This window comes from Hyperolius riggenbachi, chromosome 11 (genome assembly GCF_040937935.1).
Source record: "Hyperolius riggenbachi isolate aHypRig1 chromosome 11, aHypRig1.pri, whole genome shotgun sequence".
Taxonomy (NCBI): Eukaryota; Metazoa; Chordata; class Amphibia; order Anura; family Hyperoliidae; genus Hyperolius; species Hyperolius riggenbachi.
This window is the reverse complement of record NC_090656.1, coordinates 186,571,893-186,593,640: the sequence shown is the minus strand read 5'-3', so window position 1 is coordinate 186,593,640 and position 21,748 is coordinate 186,571,893. Positions and strand designations below refer to the sequence as shown.

Genomic DNA, 21,748 nt, shown 5'->3' with positions numbered 1-21,748 from the left:
AGAGATGGTAGCCTATTCAGTCCTCTCCATTAATTCGAGCAAATCTGCTATATTGGGTTTGGATGACCGTGATGTTTTGTTGACTCCTTTACACCATGTGGGCTGGTGCAACTTCCTACTTCCCTGATAATATCACCCCTTTGCTACTTACTCATTACTTCCTATTTCATTGGTAGGGCACATAAAGCTTGTCAAAATGGTATTGCTTCTGAAACTGCTGTATATCCTGCAACTCCCCGGTATATGTTCCTAGCTCCTTTTTCATGAAGCTCATGTCCCGTATCCTATCCATAGTATGGAACAAATCCAGATCCAAGATAAAACGCACCATCCGCCAGTGCCCTTCTGAACTACCTACCAGTTCCCCAACTATATTACTTGGCTTCGCAACTAGAACATATAGCCCACTGGTTTACTGCAATCTCCCCTTTGCTCTGCTCAAAGACACTTCTACACAGTTTACCCCAGACAATACCATTTTGCGACAGGCCTCTAAAGTCGAGTCAGGTCAAGAACATTTAGGCAACGCCATTAGCCATAATTTGAATTACGGCTATAGCGGTGCTCAGGGAGTAATTTGGGTGCCAGCAAAAGATGGAGCCCAAATTACAATAAAAATAGTGCTGTTCAGCTGCCAGCAATATTTGGAAGCCAAATGCATCTTATCCCCACTGTACGGTGGCTTGGAGGGGGAATAGGATATTAACGCCGCTGGAAAATTTGTCACAGCACCCTAAATTTCCCAGCGCCCTTTTCACATGTATGTATGGCACAACCCTTAACTCACAGAATTGAGCTCACTAGACAGCACTTCCTTAAGAGTGGACAAGGATATAGTGGATATAGGTCAGCTTATACAGAACACTCAGCCTATCCCATTTTCTTAGCTACAAAATCAATACTTCTTATTGTAACGATTGTGGAATTCTCTCCGTGATCAGCGCACAAGGCGTGCGCTGACACGGCGGAAATCCTCCACAAGCGTATAATTTGCGGGAACCCAGCAAAAGGTGCAATGCACCTGTAGAGGGAAATTCCTGTCGGCAGGTGGAGCTGTGGAGTGCAGAGGAACAGCTCCTCTGCCCTGCCACAGACGCCAGACAGGAATTGTACGAAGGAAAGAAACGCAGGGCAAGATAGCCCAGAAAGAGAGAGAGCAAAGCGACAGAGGGTATGCGTGTCCACCCTGCGACAATGAACACACAACCATGAAGATCAGGTGAGAAGGCAATCGCAGGAGATGGCGATTGCTAACAGCGACACAAGACAGAATAAGCACAGAGGAGGAATGTATGTGTGTGCACCAATCTAGTCGCCAACCTGCGACAGTGGACACACAACAGAGGAAACTGAGTGAGAACGCAATCGCCTGAGAAGCGATTGCGAATGAGAATGAGCAAAGGGACAGATTGCATGTGTGTGCACCAATCTAGTCGCCAACCCGCGACGGCGCATACACAACAGCAGATATGAAGTAGGAACGCAATCGCAAGAGAGGCAATTGCCAGAGGTGACACAAGGCTACAGCAAGGCAGAGCACGAGAGTAGCAAAGGCACAGCAAATCATACAATGAGAAGATAAGGAAAATAATAAACGCTAACTAAACGCGAACACCACACTTATTCGCAACAGCGAACGCGTTTTCTGCGCGGTCTCCGCGTGTTAAGCACAACAGAGACAAGCACGCCTAACTAACCACCGACAGACAAACATGAAACAGAGGACGCGAGCGCTTGCTTAACGGTTACCTCACCGAGCCTCCAGCAAGCGTTCGTAGCAGACAAGACAGGTACACAAAAACAGGAATAAGTGCGAGATACGATCCACTGCTCTTTCCGCCAGAGCGAGTGCGACCCAAGTAAGGCAACAGAGCTAGCAGGATCCACTGCTTTTACCGTCAGAGCAAGTGCGATCCAAGTATAGCAAGGGAGTTGCAGACCAGAAGGATCCACAGCCGCTACTGCTAGAGGCTAGTGTGATCCAAGCACGACAGACTGACAGAACAGGCAATACAAATAATACAATCCTAACTGCTCTAGCAAGGATGCCTAGTGCAGTCCCAGGAATTACTCTAGGCTAATCTTCAAACAATAAGCAAGGCTGACACTCCAGGAGTGTTTCACAGGACAAACCCTTATGACCAGCGACTTACTGTGGAATCACATGGTATATATAGAGCAAGCCTACAAAGGATGTGGCTAGGCAATTTGCATGACAAACGTATGCAAATTCCTCAGCAGCAGCAAGCTGCAAAACTGACAAAAGGTCTCTCTTCCAGAGACCTGCAGAATGCAGACCTGAACAGTGGTCAAAAAGCTGCCTGCCTGCGCAGGCAGCCGAGCGGATCATTACACTTATCCACGATTCACAACTATATGTATTTGCAATTACTCCATGCCCTAAGGGTAGTATTCCACATACAGGCACCTATGACCTAATTAAGTATCACATAGGTGAAATTTACTCCTTGTTTGTGGAACATAAGTCCACTCAGGTTGTTGAGAAATCATGTGCCAAGTGGACTAACCTGGGTGTACAAATAGAGGAGGAAGTTTGGGCGTTAAACGAATATCTCCCTGTCTCAGAGACAGATTGACTCAACTTTACCTTCTCCATCATGGTTACCTAACCCCATCGCAGTTAACCAAATTTTCCGCTACTGCATCCTACCTGCTGTTCCAAGTACCAGCTTGCTAGCCCGTTTTTTTAACTTTTAATTTGGCAGTGCCCACCTGTGAAAGACTTATGGAAGCAAGTTGTTACCTTCAACATGGGCTCACCTGCTGTTCTATATGTTAAGCTATGCATGCTGAATTTTACAGAAGAATGCTAATTGAAGTTTGATAAGGCTTTTCTTATTGAATCCCTCTTCTTAGCCAAGCAATGCATCGCCTTCAGATGGCTTTCCCTAATATGTCTTTTCCTGGCAGACTGGAAAACTTAAGTGAAGGCCTCTTTGCCTTATAAAAAGCTGGTCTTTAAAGAGGAGCTGTCAGCCATACTATCTCAGAAAAAAAAACACATATATAAGTAAAGAAATACTTGCTCTACTTACAGAACATATGTATTGCACTGTCCACGTTTTGATTTTTGTGATTTTTCTATAGTAAAAAAAAGAGAAACGCCTTCTTGAGATTCTCCATTTTAACTCTGTCTATCTTGAAGCCAATCCTGATGTAATTTCTTCCCTTACTCTCCTCTGCCTGATTGTGTATGCATTGCCCGCCCTCCTTCCAGTCTTTAGGCATTCCCACCCAGCTCTGCCATAGAAAGTGCATTGTCTCCGCAAAAGAAATATTAGCCAATCAGAGAGGAACAGCGGTGTGGCAGAGGGAAAGGCTGCATTAGTTAAGCCTGAGAGGAAAGCAAAAAAAAGACAACTCAACATGCCCTGCATCTTCCTTTGTGCGGCAATGTGCCATGAGAGTCAGGTAAACTGGGGAATTATTATTTGTCTACAAGAAGAGTAATAGTGATTTTTAACTTTTGGATTGCCTGGTTAGCATCCTTAATACTGGTTTACCAGACAAAAATAAAGAATTGATTTTTTATTTTATGCCCGACCGTTACATTTTAAACACAGAGGCTGCCCTGCTAAATTTTCTTGTATCTGGGACAGATGGTTATCTAGTCCTCATGTGCCGTCTTATCTCTGATACCTCATGCTTTGTACTAGTTTATGATTAGCTAGCTGTTCAATCATTAACCTCTCTCTAAAGATGTATATCGCTACATTTAATATAATACAGACATTGCGCATTATATCGTATGACAGTATTTACTGTACCTTGTCCAATTCTTCTGTTGGTTTACAAAAAAATAAAAAAAAAATCCTTGTTTGCTTGATTTCAGGTTCTTTTTTATCCTTAAACGTACTGTGCTAGTCTGTGACAAGTTAAAGTACCCCCTGAAACCATCAAACATAACCCCAGCGGTACCAGTTTAATAATGTGATTTGTTCTGTTCTTCCTCATCTCAGCAGTAAATTTCGAGATGTCCTAGAAGACTACATTGACAGTTTGGAGAGGTCCAGGCAGAGTATTTTATTTTTTTTCCTCCATGAGGTTTTCCTTTGTATGATGGAAATGACAGTTAGACTAAAGGTGCCCATACACTCGTCAGATTGGCAGAAGATAGATAAGAAATGCATCTGATGATCTATCTGATGCGTTTTTAGAACATTTTTTACCAGGATAGAATTCCAATAGATTTCAGTTTGAAATCTGTTGAAATTCGATCTGATGGCATTTTTTTTGCCATCAGATTTCCATTAAGGCCAATGCAAACTGATAAGCAATCTCATCAGATCGACCTAAATTTTCCACCCTGCAAGTTCGATGGAAATCCATCGAAATCGATCGAAATCGGCCGTCGATCGGTCGATTGGCCAACCGATTTGCGATCGATCGATCGCGATCGATCGGTCGGCCAGAAAATCGGCTGAGTGTATGGGCTGCTTAAAGCTCTAGTCCAACATCCCAGCTTTTTTTTAAATAAAGGCGGATAGGAGGCTATGACATTACTCACACCATTTCATATTTGATGTAGCCATCCCAGAGAAATACCTTTGGAAAACTCAGTCATGTGACCCACAAAGCATTAGAGTAAGGTAAAAATAAGTGCCTCTTTCTTAATGAAGGGCAGATTAGGGTTCAATACTTACCTGTTCTCGCGCCTTCCCTTTAGGCAGGTGCTTCGGCAGTCTTCAGAAACATGGCTGTGACTGCACTGTCGAGGAGGTGGCGGAGCATCACCTGTGACCCAAAGATGTCAGGACAGCTTATTATTTAACCCTGTGACACCTCTCTCCAGTGTGTTTATAAAAGTAATGTGTACCTCTCATTTCTCTGACCTGCCTGCTTTAAGAAACCAGTGCTCACTGCACTTAGGTGGGTGTAGAGAGGAGATGGGCGTAGTCTAAGGAGGCATTACCTTATTGTGATTAGAAATCAAACATGCCTAGGTTGCTCCTAAATGGTGAATCATACAATATGTTTATTGTACGCACGCACGCACGCACGCACGCACGCACGCACACACACACACACACACACACACACACACACACACACACACACACACACGTCAAGCATCAAAGTGCCAGGCACACATTTACTGCCACAGTTCCGGATATGTCAGAGGAGTCAGCTAGGCAAGTGCTGGATTCAAACATCCACAATGAGATGGCTGTTCCTGGTCTCTAAAGGTGCCCATTAACAATACAATTTTTCACTAAATGCGATCTTTTGATGCAATTTGAACGATCGTAACTAATCGGAAGGCAATTATCGATTGTTCACATTTACTAAATGATTCTTTCTTCAAATGCGATCATAAAATCCAACTTTCGGATCGATTTTATACTATTTAACAATCAACCAAAGAATCGATCCTTATCAATTGCCTTCATAAACTGCAAATTTTCTATACAATTTGGTCGTAAAAAATGCATCGAAACATCGCATTTGGTGAAAAAATTTTACTGTTAATGGGCAACTTAATGGTTTCAAAATTAAGCAATGACTAATGTTAATTTGGTCTTTCCCAATGATGGTTTCACCACCCTTTATGAAGGTTTAACTGCCATTCACATTTCTCCAGTTGGCTCACTGCTGGAGAAAGCCACCGCTGCTGTCACATGATGTTCTTCATCTGCGGGGTAATGCTTGTGTTTTTGCTACCACATAACAGAAGAGTGCTCAATCCTCCTCGTCATTAACAGAACTAGAGGAACCGGTCACGGTCATATCTCTATCAATGCTTGCGTACCTATAGTTAGACCTTTTTGAAACCAGGGATTCCACACTTAAGGTTGAATATAAGAGGGAAAGAATCCCTTTTCTCATTGGATCCTTTAAACCCTTTTCATTAGCTTTATGTCTCGGTTTAGATAGATAAAGTACAAAATGATTAATTTCCCTTGTTCAGCCATTCAGCTGGGGTTGATTGTCGTTTTTCTAAGAACTGATCCCAAGTGGGCACTGCTCCCTTTACTAGAATATTGTGCAGAGTTAGTATTTCCCTTGTCATCCACCAAAGGGATGGAGTTGTTGAGATACCCTCTACAAAAAATTGCATTATGGAATAATTCCACAAAAGGGTATGGGTGTGCCTTTAGATATGCCTGGAAACGCAAGCATCTCCAAATTTTTATAGTATGATGTAATTGAGGTTTCTTTCGATTTCTTAAATTAGACCAGAGATGTCCTTTTCAGGTGAAAGGGTGTATTAATACATTTTCTAACATCGCTCACTTCGGGGCATCAGTGCTGCCATTTACTATGGGTATTATTGCAAGCTGTGTGGCTTTATAATATTTAAATAGGTTAGGGAATGATAATCCTCCTGTGTGTTTATGCCAGTGCATAACCCTCTTGAGTATATATGTGGAAAAAAGATCGAGAGCCCACAATGGTGTAATATGTCTAGGTCAAATTAAATAAGACCAATTATTGTCAATAAATACTTACAAGGGAGAGTTGCCATCAGGGCAACCACTGTATAGGCAGGCGGGGAGCTTAAATCTAACCCCACACAGGTTAAGAAGGCGCTCTCTGTAGATAGGCAAAGTAGGGGATAACACCCCTCCACCAAGGGAGGACCAACTTGCAGATAATGTAACAAAACAGATGCACCAGGAAGCTTTAAAATATACTAAAAACAGTTTAGAAATGGGAGGTAATGGTGGACTTATCTCCCCATTGAAGATACATTATATCAATTTCAAGCAAAAATTGTATTGACTTCTCTCATTTAAAGGAACACTATCAAACTAAGTGTTCTAAAATGACAATGTACAAATAATGTCTAAGTAGCTGTGTAAACATTTTCCTACTTTTCATGTTAAATATCAGAGACAAAAGCTGTAATTCATTGTGTGTAGATTTTAGCTAGGTTTGGAATGTCTCATTTGCATAGGATTGAATTTTTGCAGTCTGACATGCTAAGAACAGTGTAATATATTGAAGCAGAGTTGGATGAGTTATGGTTTCACACACTATTACAAATGTTTATGTTGCACATAAGATGCATTTCCTCTGTTTTCTGCAGACAGCTCTCTGAGAGCTTTCTCTCACACAGGTGTATTGTGAGGGAATCCTCCTCCCCTCATGGTTCACTCAGCATCAGTTTTGGTGTCACTGAAGTGTGAAAGGAATTAGATAACAGTAAACAAAGAGATAAGCATTCAAATGTATACACCAGTACTTCTCAGCACTTTCCAAACTATTCCTATATCAACTTGAAAAAAACATGTTAATTGATAGTGTTCCTTTAAGCTGAGAGGTGCTCAAAATATTATATTGTTTCTATTAAGTTTGGATACTTCCCCATTACTGTTTGTCTGTACACTGTAGCTAAATAGATGGTGTATGTGTATCTATATGTCAGAGATTTTCCTCCTTTGTACCACCATTTTATGAAATCCACACCAGAATTTGGTGAGAGGTGCTCCGTTGTTGGTTTTGTATTTCAACAAAGCTTTACTTGTGCTGTAAAAAGACTCTCTATAGACTTGCATCGCATTGTGCCTGTCCTATAAGGGAAAGGCACCCGTTACCAATCCCCCTGTTATGACACATACACTAGGAATATTGTGCTGGTCAGACTATTTCCCCTGCCTTTCCCTGCTTTCTCCATAATGCCACTATACCGACTGCTGTGTGTACCAGCATGACTTACATATTTGTGTTCTATTATCTGCTCACCAGGTCTGTCAGTGCTCTCTAATACATTTTTTTAAGGTGTCCATACATCAGGTGACTTGGCGGCCCATCGACCATCCAATTCGATTATTATAATTGGAATTGGATGAAAATCGGTGCTGCCTAGTGAATGCCCAAGGTTTTCAGGTCGAAATTGGTTGCATTAATCGGTCGGACATGCTGCAAGGTGTCGAGCTGTCGTTGCCGGTCAGGGGCATGACAATAACAGTGAGTATTATCGGGGCGAGCAACAAAACCCCCCACAATGTGTCCCCAGTGTGTAAATGTACATGTGCATTTATTTATTACCTGTCGTGTGTCGCGGTGCCCGCCTGTCTTATGAACCCTCCGCTCTTCCATAGCCACATATAGCACAGCAGCGCATGTGTGACTTCAAATGCCGATAGTGTATATGCTGCTATGGAAGAGCGGAGGATTCGCAAGACTGACACCGCGACACACGACAGGTAATGTATAAATGCACAAATGTCCATTTATACACTAGAGCGAGGCGGCACATGCAGCGGACTCTGCTGATTCCCAAGAGATTTCATGCTGAAATTGATTGAGAATCGGCCTGCGGTGTATGGGTAGCTGACACATCGCTCTCAGATTAGATTAGATCAGAGAGAGATTTGTCTTTTGGTCGAATCTGCCCATGATCACAAGATGTATGGATATCTTTACGCTACCCAGATCACTGCTCAGACCTAATGTTTAGATAAAAGTGTAATGCTGTTAAACACTAGTGCCATAGCATTGGTAGTGAAGTTTGAACAAAACCAGGAGGGAGCTGTATCAGACCAGCAGAGTCCTTTGCCGTTAAAATAAACCTTTTCCCTAAATTCTCTCATGAGATGTGTTTAGAACATGTCAGTGAAATAGCTTTTCACCATCCAGCACACGATACAACACGATACATAATTTGCCCCAAGTTAATTGAAGTGTGATATGACTGTTCTTACCGACTTATTTTTAGTAATTTTTCACTTGCTAGATGCTGAAAGGGTATTTTGTAGCTACGGTGAGAGAACATTCCTGGGGATAAAACTTAGAAGAACAATTGATTGAATCTGGGCCCAGGTAGACTGTTACTGAAATGTTTGTAAACAAAACACAACCAGGGGGCTCTCACATGTCTTCAGGGGGGCCAAAGTCAGCAATGGATTCTAATTGTGTTATTGAACAGGAATTCATTTGGGGTTGAAAAACATCTGTATAAGTTTGCTTATTTAAAGGAAACCTGAGATGAATTCCTCCAGCCTGTCCGGGCTGCTCTGGTACATCTGTCAGTAGTACTCCGTCGAGCGTGTGCACTTTTCACGCTCCCGTGGTTGGGAGTGTTCTGCGTCTGCGGGACTGCTAGCCGACAACTGGAGCGGCCCAAAGAGGCAACGAGGAAGCCCATGGCCTGGAGGGGGCTGGAGAAAGCCACAGGTAAGTATTTCAGGTACACTTTAAAGTTTAAACTTTCAGCAACTTGAGTTACTGAAAGTATTACTGTATGCATTATTTGCAACAAAGTGTTTAGCACTTTGCAAGACTCCATATATATGCAGTAATCTGCCAAGGATCCAGGAGAGGTGCTGCCCAGAGAGCCACAACTTTGTAAGCGGCTCTGGAAAAAGGTAGGATATATGGCAGGGCTATCTCTGTGTGCCAACAGGGGACAGTACAGGTCAGATAGTAGGATGGGCAGACACTGGGGATTTGGAGGACTGGTGGTTGGGCAAAGAATGTGAGTGATGGTTGGAGAGCCGAGGGGATCCTTTTGAGTGTAGGACAGGTTGAGATACAAAGCATGTTAGTGTGGTAAACTAGCTATACACCATCAAGCTGTTTTATATACAGCCCTCTTGACTGAATTTGGATTGTTCTAGCAATCAAACATTAATGGGTTGTATTTTTATGGAATGCAAGCATAGCAGTAGTGTGGGAAGCTACAATGCACAACCTACAGCTCCATTGTTTTGTACCGCATCAGGCATGTTCTGATATTTACTCTGATTACTGCTGAAACCTGGTTGAGTATGTAGTAGTGCAAGGTGGTAAAGGAGGTACACAGCTGATATGAGGAAGATACTAACTCTGTATCTCATGTAGCAGAAATGTAAAGACTTTTCTGTCCATCTATTATCCAAACTTGGTCTGTTGGACGATAATTGAGCATGTGAACGTGTGACAAACGACTAGACAAGCAACTGATAACAGGTGGTTTGCCCAATCCAACAGGCAGATTAAAGGGGTTCAATGGATCTTTAAAAAAATAAAAACTGACACTTACCCGGGGCTTCTATCGTCTCCCTGCAGCTGTCATGCCCTGTGCCGTGCTCCTACGATCCTCAGTTCCTGGTCCAATTATTTGTCTGATGCTCACTCCCGTGCGCACTTTTCAGGAGCTTACTGTGCAGACCTTGTACGGCACCTGCGCAATAAGCTTCCCGGAGACGCGAGCGGGAGCGAGCACTATTTGTCTAGTTAGACAAATAATTGGGCCGGAACCGGCGGTGGGGAACGGAGGAGGACGGCACGGGACATGACAGCTGCAGGGGGCTGATAGAAGCCCCAGGTAAGTATCAGGTTTTTTTTTTTTTTTTTTTAAAGATCCATAGAACCCCTTTAACTCAATCGACTGTCGGGCTGATATTGTGCAGTTGGCGGCGTGTGTACAAGTCGTTTGAACGACTTGTACCTGTTTTGAATGCGGCCATATCGTGCAGTCCATCATTTGCTTGTGTGTGCAGTATGCAACTGCGTTGGTCATCTGGTGGGTGCATGGAAAATAGAAGTCGTGCAGCCGCTTGGTCGTGAGGTCAGTCATGTCGTTGGGTTGATCGTGCAAAAAAGTTGCACGAGTGTACTAGCCTTTACAGTGAATAGCTATCCTAAAGCCCTCCATACAATACTTTTATTCTCACTGATTGGAACAAACTATTCATAATCGGATTGAGTGGTTGCAGGAAGGATTAACCTCCCCAGCGGTATGGACAGAAATGTCCGTTCAAAAAAACATGCTGTGAACAGTATAAACGTGCATACACATCAATACTCTCCTGCACTGTATACTAGACCCTTGCTTGACACATTTTGGCAAGTTACAGGAAAAAAAAAGTTTTAAAAATAAATTTTATCACTGTTTGCACAGAAATCCTGGGGAAATTGAACGCTGGGGAGGTTAAGGAGACAATTTGTGGTGGCATAAGTTTGTATTGCATAGAGAATTGGTAAAATGGTAGCGTACTTGTACCACCACTAAGTACAGTAAGCAGTTCAACACCACTGCAAGGCTTGGAAATTTACTTTAAACCCGACAAATCAGTATATATCACTGCAGATAGGCCAACTTTTTGACAACAACATTTTGGGTGTAAAGTATAAGGGGGTCAGCCTATCCGTGGGTGATATACCGTAATTGTGCTTGTGTTTGTGTGTGGAGGGGGAAGCAGGTTTTGGCATTACTAAAATAACAGCATAACAGCATAACAACATACAAGAACAATATTGCCTCCTGTCAGTAGAAAGAAGCCTCTGGATAGCCTGAGACTGCCACCATTGTCCTTGACCCTACCAATCCAGCACTGGGGCCCTCTAAGCAAATTTGACAAGGGCTTCTCAGATTTGGTGGCTGACATCCCTCTGCATACGAGGTCGTGGCTGTGCAGTTGCATGGAGCCACTTGGGCGGGGCTCTTTCCTCTGTGCACAAGCTGCTTCATCGTGCTACTGTGCAGGCACAGGTAGTGCTCGCGCAGTGCAGCTGCAGTCATACACATAGGGGAGCATGACCATGATGAAGAAGTGTGTCCCAGCGAGCAGTAGTAGCTTTACAATTTACCACATGCTGTGATTGTATGAGCAGTAATAGCTATGAATATTGAACCATATTTGGCAGTGTGATTCTACTACAGTAGCTGTGATGCACTTTGTAAGAGAGGAAAAGGCATTGCGTTTGTCACTCTATATTCACTGCCTTTGACAGAATGGGCAGTGGACAAAAATGAATAGGATGAAGTCAGCAATGATTTTCTATGGAATACAGCACATCTTTCCATTTTTCATGTGCGTGTTTTGCCTGTTGTGTTTCTGCAACTGATAGTCCTTATGGCTTCTATTTTTTTCAGAGAGAGGCATTCGAGTGAATGACCTGCCTCTGCTTAGAGGTGTCTGTGGAGCCTGCAATGGACCCTAGAGAAGTACAGCATGTTTGTACAATAAGGATACGGTACTTCTCTGGCTGGATCTGTTGCATGTCTCCTAAAACAATTGAGAATGGTGATTTTAGGTAACAACTTGGCTCTGTTCCCACTAGAGCGGAGAAAGGACTTTTTTTTGTCCGTTCCCCGCTCATTGCTAAGCATAGTGTGAACGGCTCTGCTATATTATACAGAGGAGACATTCACACTTGTCACACTGCTTCCCACTAGCTCACTCATTGCTCACCCATCATTTGCTCTGCTTACCCTCTGCCATCCCCTTTGAGCTACATAAAGACACTAGACCTAAGATTCTCAAAACGATTGCGTTCATTTTAAGTGGCTATCGGGTCTGCTGCTGTCCCATTTCCTGCATCCTCTCCAGCAGTCACCGAGTTATAGAACTCTTGGCCAACTGCTAATGTTTTACTGCTTCAGCTGGATGCCTCCTAGTTATAGGACACCCACCCGTCACCATAGGAAAGGTGATGCCTCCTAATCGGGAGCCCAGAAAGCACGTCTGTGCTGCCATCATTGGGAAACTTTCCCCTGAAACGATGTCAGAAGATAGCATAGATTGATAAATAACTAATGTATGAAGGTAGCTTACCTCTCTGTACTCCTAATTCATTACTGTCGCAGCCTGGCCACATTCATCTTGATTATCAGCCCCACTTGCACAGCCCGCTTAGCATTCTGCAACATTCCATCAGTTGCTCTGCCTCATTATGCTGTGTCAGTAGCCACCCAATTTTTATCTATTAAGGATACACATTGGTTTTGACTCAGCCAGCGCTCCCTTTCCCAAGACTCATGTATTATACTGCACTGCTGATGACACATGCAAATGGATGAAGGAGCCTACCGCAATACCTCAATTACTTTAGCACAAATCACACACTGTACGATGGATGGTGCTGCAGCCTTCCAGCAGAAAAGACCCCTCTTCCAGTGCCAACCAATCCCCCCTTCCCCACGTACACCCTGATCTCTGCCTTGTCCAACGAGCACACATTGGCTCGATGGACTTGGTTTGATAAATGTTATGACACTTACATTAATGTATATTGGAGAGGTTTTAACAAAATATGCGAACATCATCATTGGAACGCACAAGCACGGGACAGAGTAATTTCATATAAAAGATAAAACGTGCTTGACTAATAAATAACAGAGTAACCTAGGCTTAAAATATATTTGGCGTGATGAGATAGGCAGCTTACATTTTTTAAATATTAATTTAGCTGCTTACTGTCTGTTCCCATTACATGTTGCACAGAATTATCACCACACATTTTAAGTTAATAACTTATTAGGTAGCCAGTTTTTTTTTTCTATTTCTTTTCTTGGGGGGGGGGGGGGGATTTTCTCAGAGTCCTCCTTTGCAATTCAAAGTAATGGTTACCATAAAAGCAATAAAAAAAAAAAGTCTTCTATACTCATAGAATTCCCAGCAACAATCTAGTTGTGACCTCTTGTGAATTATAGTCTTAATCCTTGGATCTTCTGGAGGTGGCCCCCTGTGCACCATAGCGGCCCAGCCTCCAGTAGTGCTTTTTGTGAAGGGAAAGGTGGTGCATACAAAACGGCAACCTGATTGGACAGAAGGTTGAGGGCGGCAAAACAGGATCTTTGAGGAGCAACACTGAAGTGCTGCATTGTGTGACCCCCACTTCCACCAACCTCTGCTGGTCAAAATTGGGCACCACTTGTCACTGACAGTTTCAGATTCTCCCCTAATCTCTCAGCAGTCAGAGGTTCTCCTCCATTTATGCCAGTAGCCACAAGTAATCTATATCTGCATTCAGAGATGGAATAAGATCTCTGTCAGCACTAACAGTGTCTCCCAATCTTTTTTAGTAGAAACATTGTGGCCTTGTTGGCAACCACAACAGTAAAAAAAAAATGAGGTTCTTCACGGACCAGCCCCATCTGGAAAATTTTGTAGTTAAAAAGTGTTATCTGTCAGGACCTGACCTATTGTACTAAAAAATGAGCAATATAGTACTCAGTCGGCTACCCGAGTCAGTACTGTTTCATGACTCCTAGGTTACCCGTGACATAAAACACACCACAATACAAGCAGGAGGTCTTTGCTTATCCCCCCACACATGTAAGTTTCTTACTACCAGTGGTAAGGATGTGTGGGGTATAACTATTCCCAGTGCAAACATTTTGTAGTTACTGACAGTGTCTCTCTTGCAAACGTGCCTCAATCCATTCTGGGAGATGTAGTCCATGGATGTGAGTGCAGAGATGTACTCACATCCACGGAACACATCTTCCGATATGCATGGTGATGCGCACGAGGCGATGCTGGGAACTACAAAATTTGACATGCAGCCGTTCGGGTGGAGAAGATGACACATCCCATATTGGCCGGGTGCCAGAGGAGCAGCACACCGTAGGTAAGTAATGAGGCTTGAGGTTCATTTAACAAATAAAATGTATCGGTGCTCCGCTCCCTTCCAGCCTGTGTCATTAGTAACAAGTGATCTCAGACTGTCAGTGGTTAGTGAGCGTAACAAAATTGTTGTAGTTAGATTTTCCCAATAAGATCTATCGTTGTGTTCAACCATTTTATTTGGTGGTGTGTCTGCAGTTAGTCCATCATATTTTCTTCATAAATTTGTCACAAACTGGATGCAAGCTGCCCTGAGTGGCGGGGAAGGGAATCCTCTATGTTGCCATGGAGAGTGGCCGTAAATCCTCACAGGATTCTGTTTTTCTTGGAAGAGAAAGGTCTGGTCCTGAAATAAGCATTTCAGGCATTGCTAATGCTGATGTTTCATCCAGATGGATTTAGCTGTGGCGTGGGAGAAAAAATAGTTCTAGTGCAAAAAAAAAATATATACTGAGGTCCTCAGATCATTGTATGACCATCAGATAGACGGGAGTTCTCCAAAGTTCTGAAATTCCCAGCCTCCATGTAATTTCAATTCCGATTGTCCCTAGTAATCAGTGTCTTTGCTTTTTATTATTTTTAAACCGTGCTTTAGTAAGTTACAAGTCATTGTAATTAATCCTCATTTATTAATGTCACAGCTTAATAAGCATACACTTAGTTGATGATGAAAGATTTGAGAAGATGTTCAGTGACCTTCAGAAATGCTAGACGTAAAGATAATGTTTCCATATATCACATTTTACAAATGTGCCGATCGCTACTAAATTGTGGTTGCAGCCATTTTGTAGGCTTGTTAAAGGGATGCCGTCCACCATTACTAGAAACCATAATCAGTCACATTATTAAAGTGTACCCAAGGCAACATGTGACATGAGATAAACGTGTATGTACAGTGCAAAACATAGTAATAACCATTCTCTTTTACTCGTTTTATTTTGCTACCTGAAAGAGTTAATTTTAAGACATGCAAGTGACAGCCTTTGTCTTCTCTAAACCTTGTGAGGAATAATCGAGGGGGGTGGGGGGGGGGGGGGAGAAAAAGGTCAATAGTTCCTGTATTTTCATTTAGGGACACTTAATAGACTGCCACTGAGCAAAAACAACAAAACATTCAATAGAACCATGGGATATCTAGAAAAAAGTTATTTTTACTTGTAGGAGGATACATTCAATTGTTTATCTCATCAGTTTATTTTCACCTCGGGTTCACTTTAAAGCCTCTGACAAATCGAGTGGATAACACAGATTATCTGATTGCAGTAGCATCCATCAAAGAGTGGGACAAATTAGGCAGTAAAAGGATAGTCTGCTCTTCAAGTTGATGTAATGAAAGCAAGGCAAAATGATCTAGCGCAGTGCTGTCCAATTTCATGGGCATGGAGTGCCTAGCTCTTGAGTGTCCTAGGCTGGAGGGGGCGGAGCAGCAACATCCTCTCTTTGGGGGCAGAGCAGAGTGGAGAGAAATCGGTAAGCGTGGCAGAAGTAGTAAGTGTGACTCAGCAAACAGACTGGCCACAGCAAGAGCTCTTGAGGGCTGAATGCGCCATTTGGACAGCCCTGATCTAGTGTATGGATCTCAGTGACTTCGGCATGCACTAGATTGTGATGGCTAGATAGCGGAGTCAGTGTTTCAGTAAAACATGGTGTGTTATTCCACATATGCAACAGTTAATGCCTACAAGTTGGCGTCATGGGTGCCCAAAGCTCATTGATGCATGTTGGTAATCTAACTGGGCTGGCACCTACAGGTGAGCATCAGACACTGAACATGGAGCTGTGGAAGAAAATAGCCTGGTCTGATGAATGACATTTTCTTGAAGCTGCAAGTTGCTCCAATCTGACCTCATTCCGACTGAGCATTTGTGGGATGTACTGTAAAAACACATCTAATCTATGGAGGATCCACCTCACAATTTACAGGACCTAAAGGATCTCCTGTTAATGTCCTTTTGCTGGATTCCGCTTGTTTTATGAATGCCACGCCTCAACAGTGAAACAGAGGGTGCTGTAAAGCAGGTGGATTTACTGTTTTGGCCTATCTGTGTAGCTATGTCATTTGTGCTTGTCATGAAGCAGCTTATGGCAAAGGTTTTGTTACATTTCTCCACACGCCTGACATACTGTACATACATCATACTTGACACACATCTGTCTGTATTCTGGTTTATGGGCAAAAAGGAGGCTGCAGAAAAGGACCAGTGACCACTACTTTCATTCCTCATGAATGACCATCACAAAGAAAGCAATTCTGCAAACATTTAAAGTGAACCTTAAAGGGATACTGTAGGGGGGTCGGGGGAAAATGAGTTGCAGTTACCCGGGGCTTCTAATGGTCCCTCGCAGACGTCCTGTGCCCGGCCCCGCCTCTGGTTCGCTTCTGGAATTTCAGACTTTAAAGTCTGAAAACCACTGCGCCTGCGTTGCTGTGTTCTCGCTCCTGCTGATGTCACCAGGAGCGTACTGCGCAGTCGCAGACCATACTGGTGACATCAGCGTACGCTGCTGGTGACATCAGCGGGAGCGAGGACATGGCAACGCAGGCGCAGTGGTTTTCAGACTTTAAAGTCTGAAATTCCAGAAGTGAACCAGAGGCGGGGCCGGAGCATCGGTGAGTGGCTGCGCGGGTACAGGATGTCTGCGGGGGACCATTAGAAGCCCCGGGTAAGTTCAGCTCATTACAGTATCCCATTAAGTCAGAAAAAAAAGAGTTTTACTCACCTGGGGCTTCTACCAGCCCCCTGCAGCAGTCCTGTGCCCTCGCGTACAAAAATACTCGTTGCCGCATATCTATGCGTTCGTAATGCGGCAACGCATATTTTTGTACGCGTTGCGGCCTGCAATAGCGCTAATTACAGTCGGGAATTTGGAAAAAGCTACGCGTGACCAGTCCTGACGGACCTGTCGGCAAAAACGAAACTAGCTGGCAGCGGGGGACCGGAGGATTAGTGAGTGGCTGCGAGGGCACTGGACTGCTGCAGGGGGCTGGTAGAAGCCCCAGGTGAGTAAAACTCATTTTTTTTTTCTGGCTTAAGTGTCTCTTTAACCAACAAATGTTGGTTCAGGTTATACCTAATGACTAACCATACATTATTTTCTTCAAGTTTCTTCTTCAGGCATGATACAGAACTGAATCAGAACTGTACAAAAAGTGAATGTCACATGAACAGGCTCATACTCTATATGATTTTGTAAGCTTATCCAGCAGTCTTGACATAATGGGCTTTTGTCACACACTCTTACCTTCTCTAAAATATACAGGACCTCATCAGTACTTAGGTCTATTTAGGCATGGGATTTAGTTCTGTGTGTGAGTAGAGATGAGGTTCAGTTCTGTGTGTGAGTAGAGATGGGATTCAGTTCTCTGTGTGAGTAGAGATGGGATTCAGTTCTGTGTGTGAGTAGAGATGGGATTCAGTTCTGTGTGTGAGTAGAGATGGGATTCAGTTCTGTGTGTGAGTAGAGATGGGATTCAGTTCTGTGTGTGAGTAGAGATGGGGTTCAGTTCTGTGTGTGAGTAGAGATGGGGTTCAGTTCTGTGTGTGAGTAGAGATGGGGTTCAGTTCTGTAGCGTGGGCGTCCACAGAAGATGAAATCGCACACCGCGTCGAAAAATGGGAGGGGGAGCAGAAAAATTGGTGCGGCCATGGACCAGCATGTGGGTGTGGTCATGGATGGAGCCAAATTTACATGAACTTAGCAATGGTGGGACATTAGAGTAGGACTATGGTAGGGATTAGATTGTGAGCACCTCCAACATAGGTGCCTCCCAGTTTAGGTAGTGACAGGGGACCCCCCCCCCCCTTCCTGTTTTAGGTAGTGACTGGAAACGCACACACACCCATTTAGGTAGTGACAGGGACTTCTCATGTTTAGGTGGTGGCGGGGACCCTGCAGTTTTAGGCAGTGACAGGGACCCCCACTCACCGTGATAAAGATCAGCCGCACCCCCGTCGGTCTGTCTCTGCTGCCTATCATGTAATAGGAAGAGTGCCAGCAGCCAGCGTCAGACCTCTGATCAGCCGGTGACAGTGAGCAGCAGGCGCATGGTACCCCAGTGGACATCACTTCCACATATCAGTGCAGCATCCCTATTTTGCCCCTATGTGTGGACGCCCATGGTCTGTTGAGACGTTTGGATCAGTCAGTTTGACATTAAGTCACTATTGCTAAGAAGGGAGATTAAAATATGTACTTAAGGCCACCTTCAATTTATTAAGCTTAATGTCCTTTTAAGTGCATTTTAAATGAAAAGGTTGTGTTACTTATTCAATTACATCAATTTTCACCACCCTTTTCCCTCCATGTTCTCACTTCTGCTCTTCTATCTTTGCAGGTCCTAACACTTATGATGATGCTGCCGCTTACATTCAAGCACAATTTGAGAGCAAGAATCGCTCACCTAACAAGGAGATCTACTGCCACATGACCTGCGCCACAGATACGAATAACATCCAGGTGGTGTTTGACGCCGTCACCGATATCATCATTGCCAACAACCTCAGAGGCTGCGGCTTGTATTGATTCCTCTGTATAGCAATTTATCTGCTGGTGAAAATAAAATGCAAGTTGGTAAACTGAGAAGGCGAAATAAAAAAAAACAAAAATATATATATATAAATATATATATAAAACCAATCTTTTTAGTTTGTCTCAAAGAGCTGTTAACAGAATGGATCTCCCAGCTTCCCCTTCAGTGTCCCGAAACCAGAAGAGGGTTCTTAATTTTTAAGAATCTCTTCAGTGCCCCATAATCTACCCCATCTTTTCTGAGAGAGCCTGAGCCATGACTTCAACCTCTCTGCAGAATCGATGAGGCTACAACGATATCTTTGATAGAGGGGAGATCTTACGTCTGTTTTAATCCTTTTTTTTAAGGATCTTTGTGTTGCTGTAGTAGTCACTCTACACCCCCACTCCCCTTCTTTCTTCCTCCCCCTCCATTAAAATATAAAATCAGGTACGTCCTTTCTGTTCAGCTCTTGGGTTACAAAACAACAACAAAAGGAAAAAAAGACAACAAAAATAGAAACAAAACATTTTCCAAACCAGGTAGAAGTGTTTGTGAGACTTGCAGGACAGTGCGCTCAACATTTTTTTTTTTTTTTTTTGTGGGTGCTGTGAGGGTCTGTGAGGGTTTAAGGGATGCCCTTCTAGTCTGTTAAAAGCAAAGAAGTGGGCCCCTGTTTGTCTTGAAAAAGGTGTCAGTGCCAACCCAAACTTGCGGAGTGAGGGGAACAGTCTCCGAGAACCTTGGGGAACCTACCCCACCTGCGCTCCTTTCTCCGCACTGCTCTACGGACCCTCAAATTGACGTTCTGCTGGTAGCATGACCTTTGGCCTTTGTAATAAAAAAAAAAATGAAAAACAAAAAAAACACAGCCTTCCTTAAAAGTTGATGTGTAATGTTATCACTGAATTAGTGGCTGCATAGGATGCTGTAAATCTGGTTTAGCTAAGTCTGTACATTTAGAAGAAACTAAACTGTTTTCTTTTTATTTTTTTCCCACGTGCTTGTAGATTAACGACACTTCCCCTTATATTATCAATACCATTTTAATTTTCTTGCACCAGTTGTAAAGAGGCATCTTTTTAATTGTCTACGACCCCTTTCGGCGTCGGACAGGTCAACTTTGACCTCCTGCAAAGAATGGGATCATGGATGTCCATGTTCTTTTTGGGGGCATTGGGTTTTTTTCTGTTGGACTTGAAGCCCTACGTAGTAAAAAGAAAAAATTTAAAATAAAAACCCAAAGACACCAAGAATTTTCTGGGGTTATAGAAATGTACAGATCTAATTCTGTTCAAGTTTCCGTACTCTGGACTGTATACCATGCACTCTCTGGGTTTGTATAGAAAAAGCACAGCTCTCACTAAACCTCCAGCTGCCAGAATCTTTCTCCTTTTAGGGATTTTTGCTCTCAATTCCGTGTATTACGAATAGCCTTCTTTTCTTTACAATCTCCTTTATGTTCCCAAGTGAATGCTTTGTGCTGCTTCTCTCGCCCCTCCCCCTTTCCCCGCCCCCTTTTCTCGCCCCCACCCCTTTTAGTGAAGTGGTGTTTTTTCCTCTCATGTGGGATGTTTGTGCTGCGAAAAAAAACTTTAAAAAAAGTGGAAAAAAATACAAAAAAAAATAAATAAATTTAATCGAATGTAGTGTTTACATTAAATCCACAGTTTTCATGACCAAACCTTTGTCATTTCTACTTTGATTAGAAGTCAGACTTCTTCACCATTTCACTTGCGAACTGAAGAAGAGCGGTCACAAATGTTAAAGAAAAAAAATAATGAAAAAAATTCAAAAAAACTTAAATGATTCAATAAATGAGCGAGAAATGAAGCTGGAGTGTGTTGTTTGTACTGCCGAGCGATCAGTTTGGTTCTGCCAGCCACTCTCGTAACTAATGGAAACTCGTATGTAGCTTAATAAAGAGAATGTTTGTCTGTACAGAATTGTCTCCAATATTCTGCTCTTTTACCATCCCACGCCATTCTATAACCACACCATGCCACTCATTTGAAGAGCATCTTCAAGCCAGTCACCCAAGTGGGGTCCAGAACAACATGTGGAGGTCACACTAGTGTACATATGACACTTTTGCACAGCAGGTACCTAATCGGCCTACATGCTGCTTCCTGGGCTTAGTATTCTCTCCATAAGGATCAGACCTCTCATGATAGAAGATGACTATAAACACATTCCGGTTGTTCCAATTTGAAGGACAACTGAAGCAAGAGGATTATGGAGGCCAGGGATGGGCTTTCAAGTATTCAAATACTCAAATTCAAAATTAAAGTGAGGCTTGTTTGCCTCAGGTGTGACCAGGGGAGACATTACCCAGAAGTCCGTCATCTTCTATGTGTCTAACTCCACACGCATGTGACGTATGAGATGCGTTCCATGACTCACTACCACAAGCCAGAAGGAGGAAGTGCGGTAGTGAGTCGTGCAATGCGTCCCATAGGTCGCGTGTGAGTGGAGTGAGACCTATAGAAGCTGACGGACTTCTGGGTAAGTAACCCCCTGTCTCCTGGGGTCACACCTGAGACAATCAAGACTTATTTTAATTTTGAATTTGAGTAGTTGAATACTCGAAAGCTCATCCCTGATGGAGGCTGCCATATTTCTTTCCTTTTAAGCAATACTAGTTGCCTGGCTGTCCTGATGAGCCCCTGCCTTTAATACAGGGATGTCAAACCGGTCCTGCGAGGGCCGAGGTCCTCACACATTTTTGACACCGCACAAATTAATTGATGGGCCTGAATCAGGAAAGGGGTGTGGTCCATCAGGTAGAACACATTCCTCTCTTTCTCAGTCCATCCTAAACACTGGCATGGATCTGGCCCTCCAGGCCTGGAGTTCCACACCTGTGCTCTAATACTTTTAGAAATAGACCCTAAACAAGCATACAGCAGCTCAAATGTTTCTGACATTGGGCTCTATT

The 21,748-nt window shown here is 43.3% G+C and overlaps 1 protein-coding gene across 1 annotated transcript in view; it reads left to right on the top strand.

The window, feature by feature from the left end:
* The window catches only part of GNAO1 (G protein subunit alpha o1), a 384,990-nt gene extending 364,234 nt beyond the window's left edge, over positions 1 to 20,756 (top strand). The window contains exon 8 of the mRNA XM_068260490.1: positions 18,637 to 20,756. Within this exon, the coding sequence (XP_068116591.1) occupies positions 18,637 to 18,824 (188 nt within the window). The 3' untranslated portion in view covers positions 18,825 to 20,756. The remainder of the gene's footprint in view (positions 1 to 18,636) is intronic.
* Positions 20,757 to 21,748: the final 992 nt, after the last annotated feature.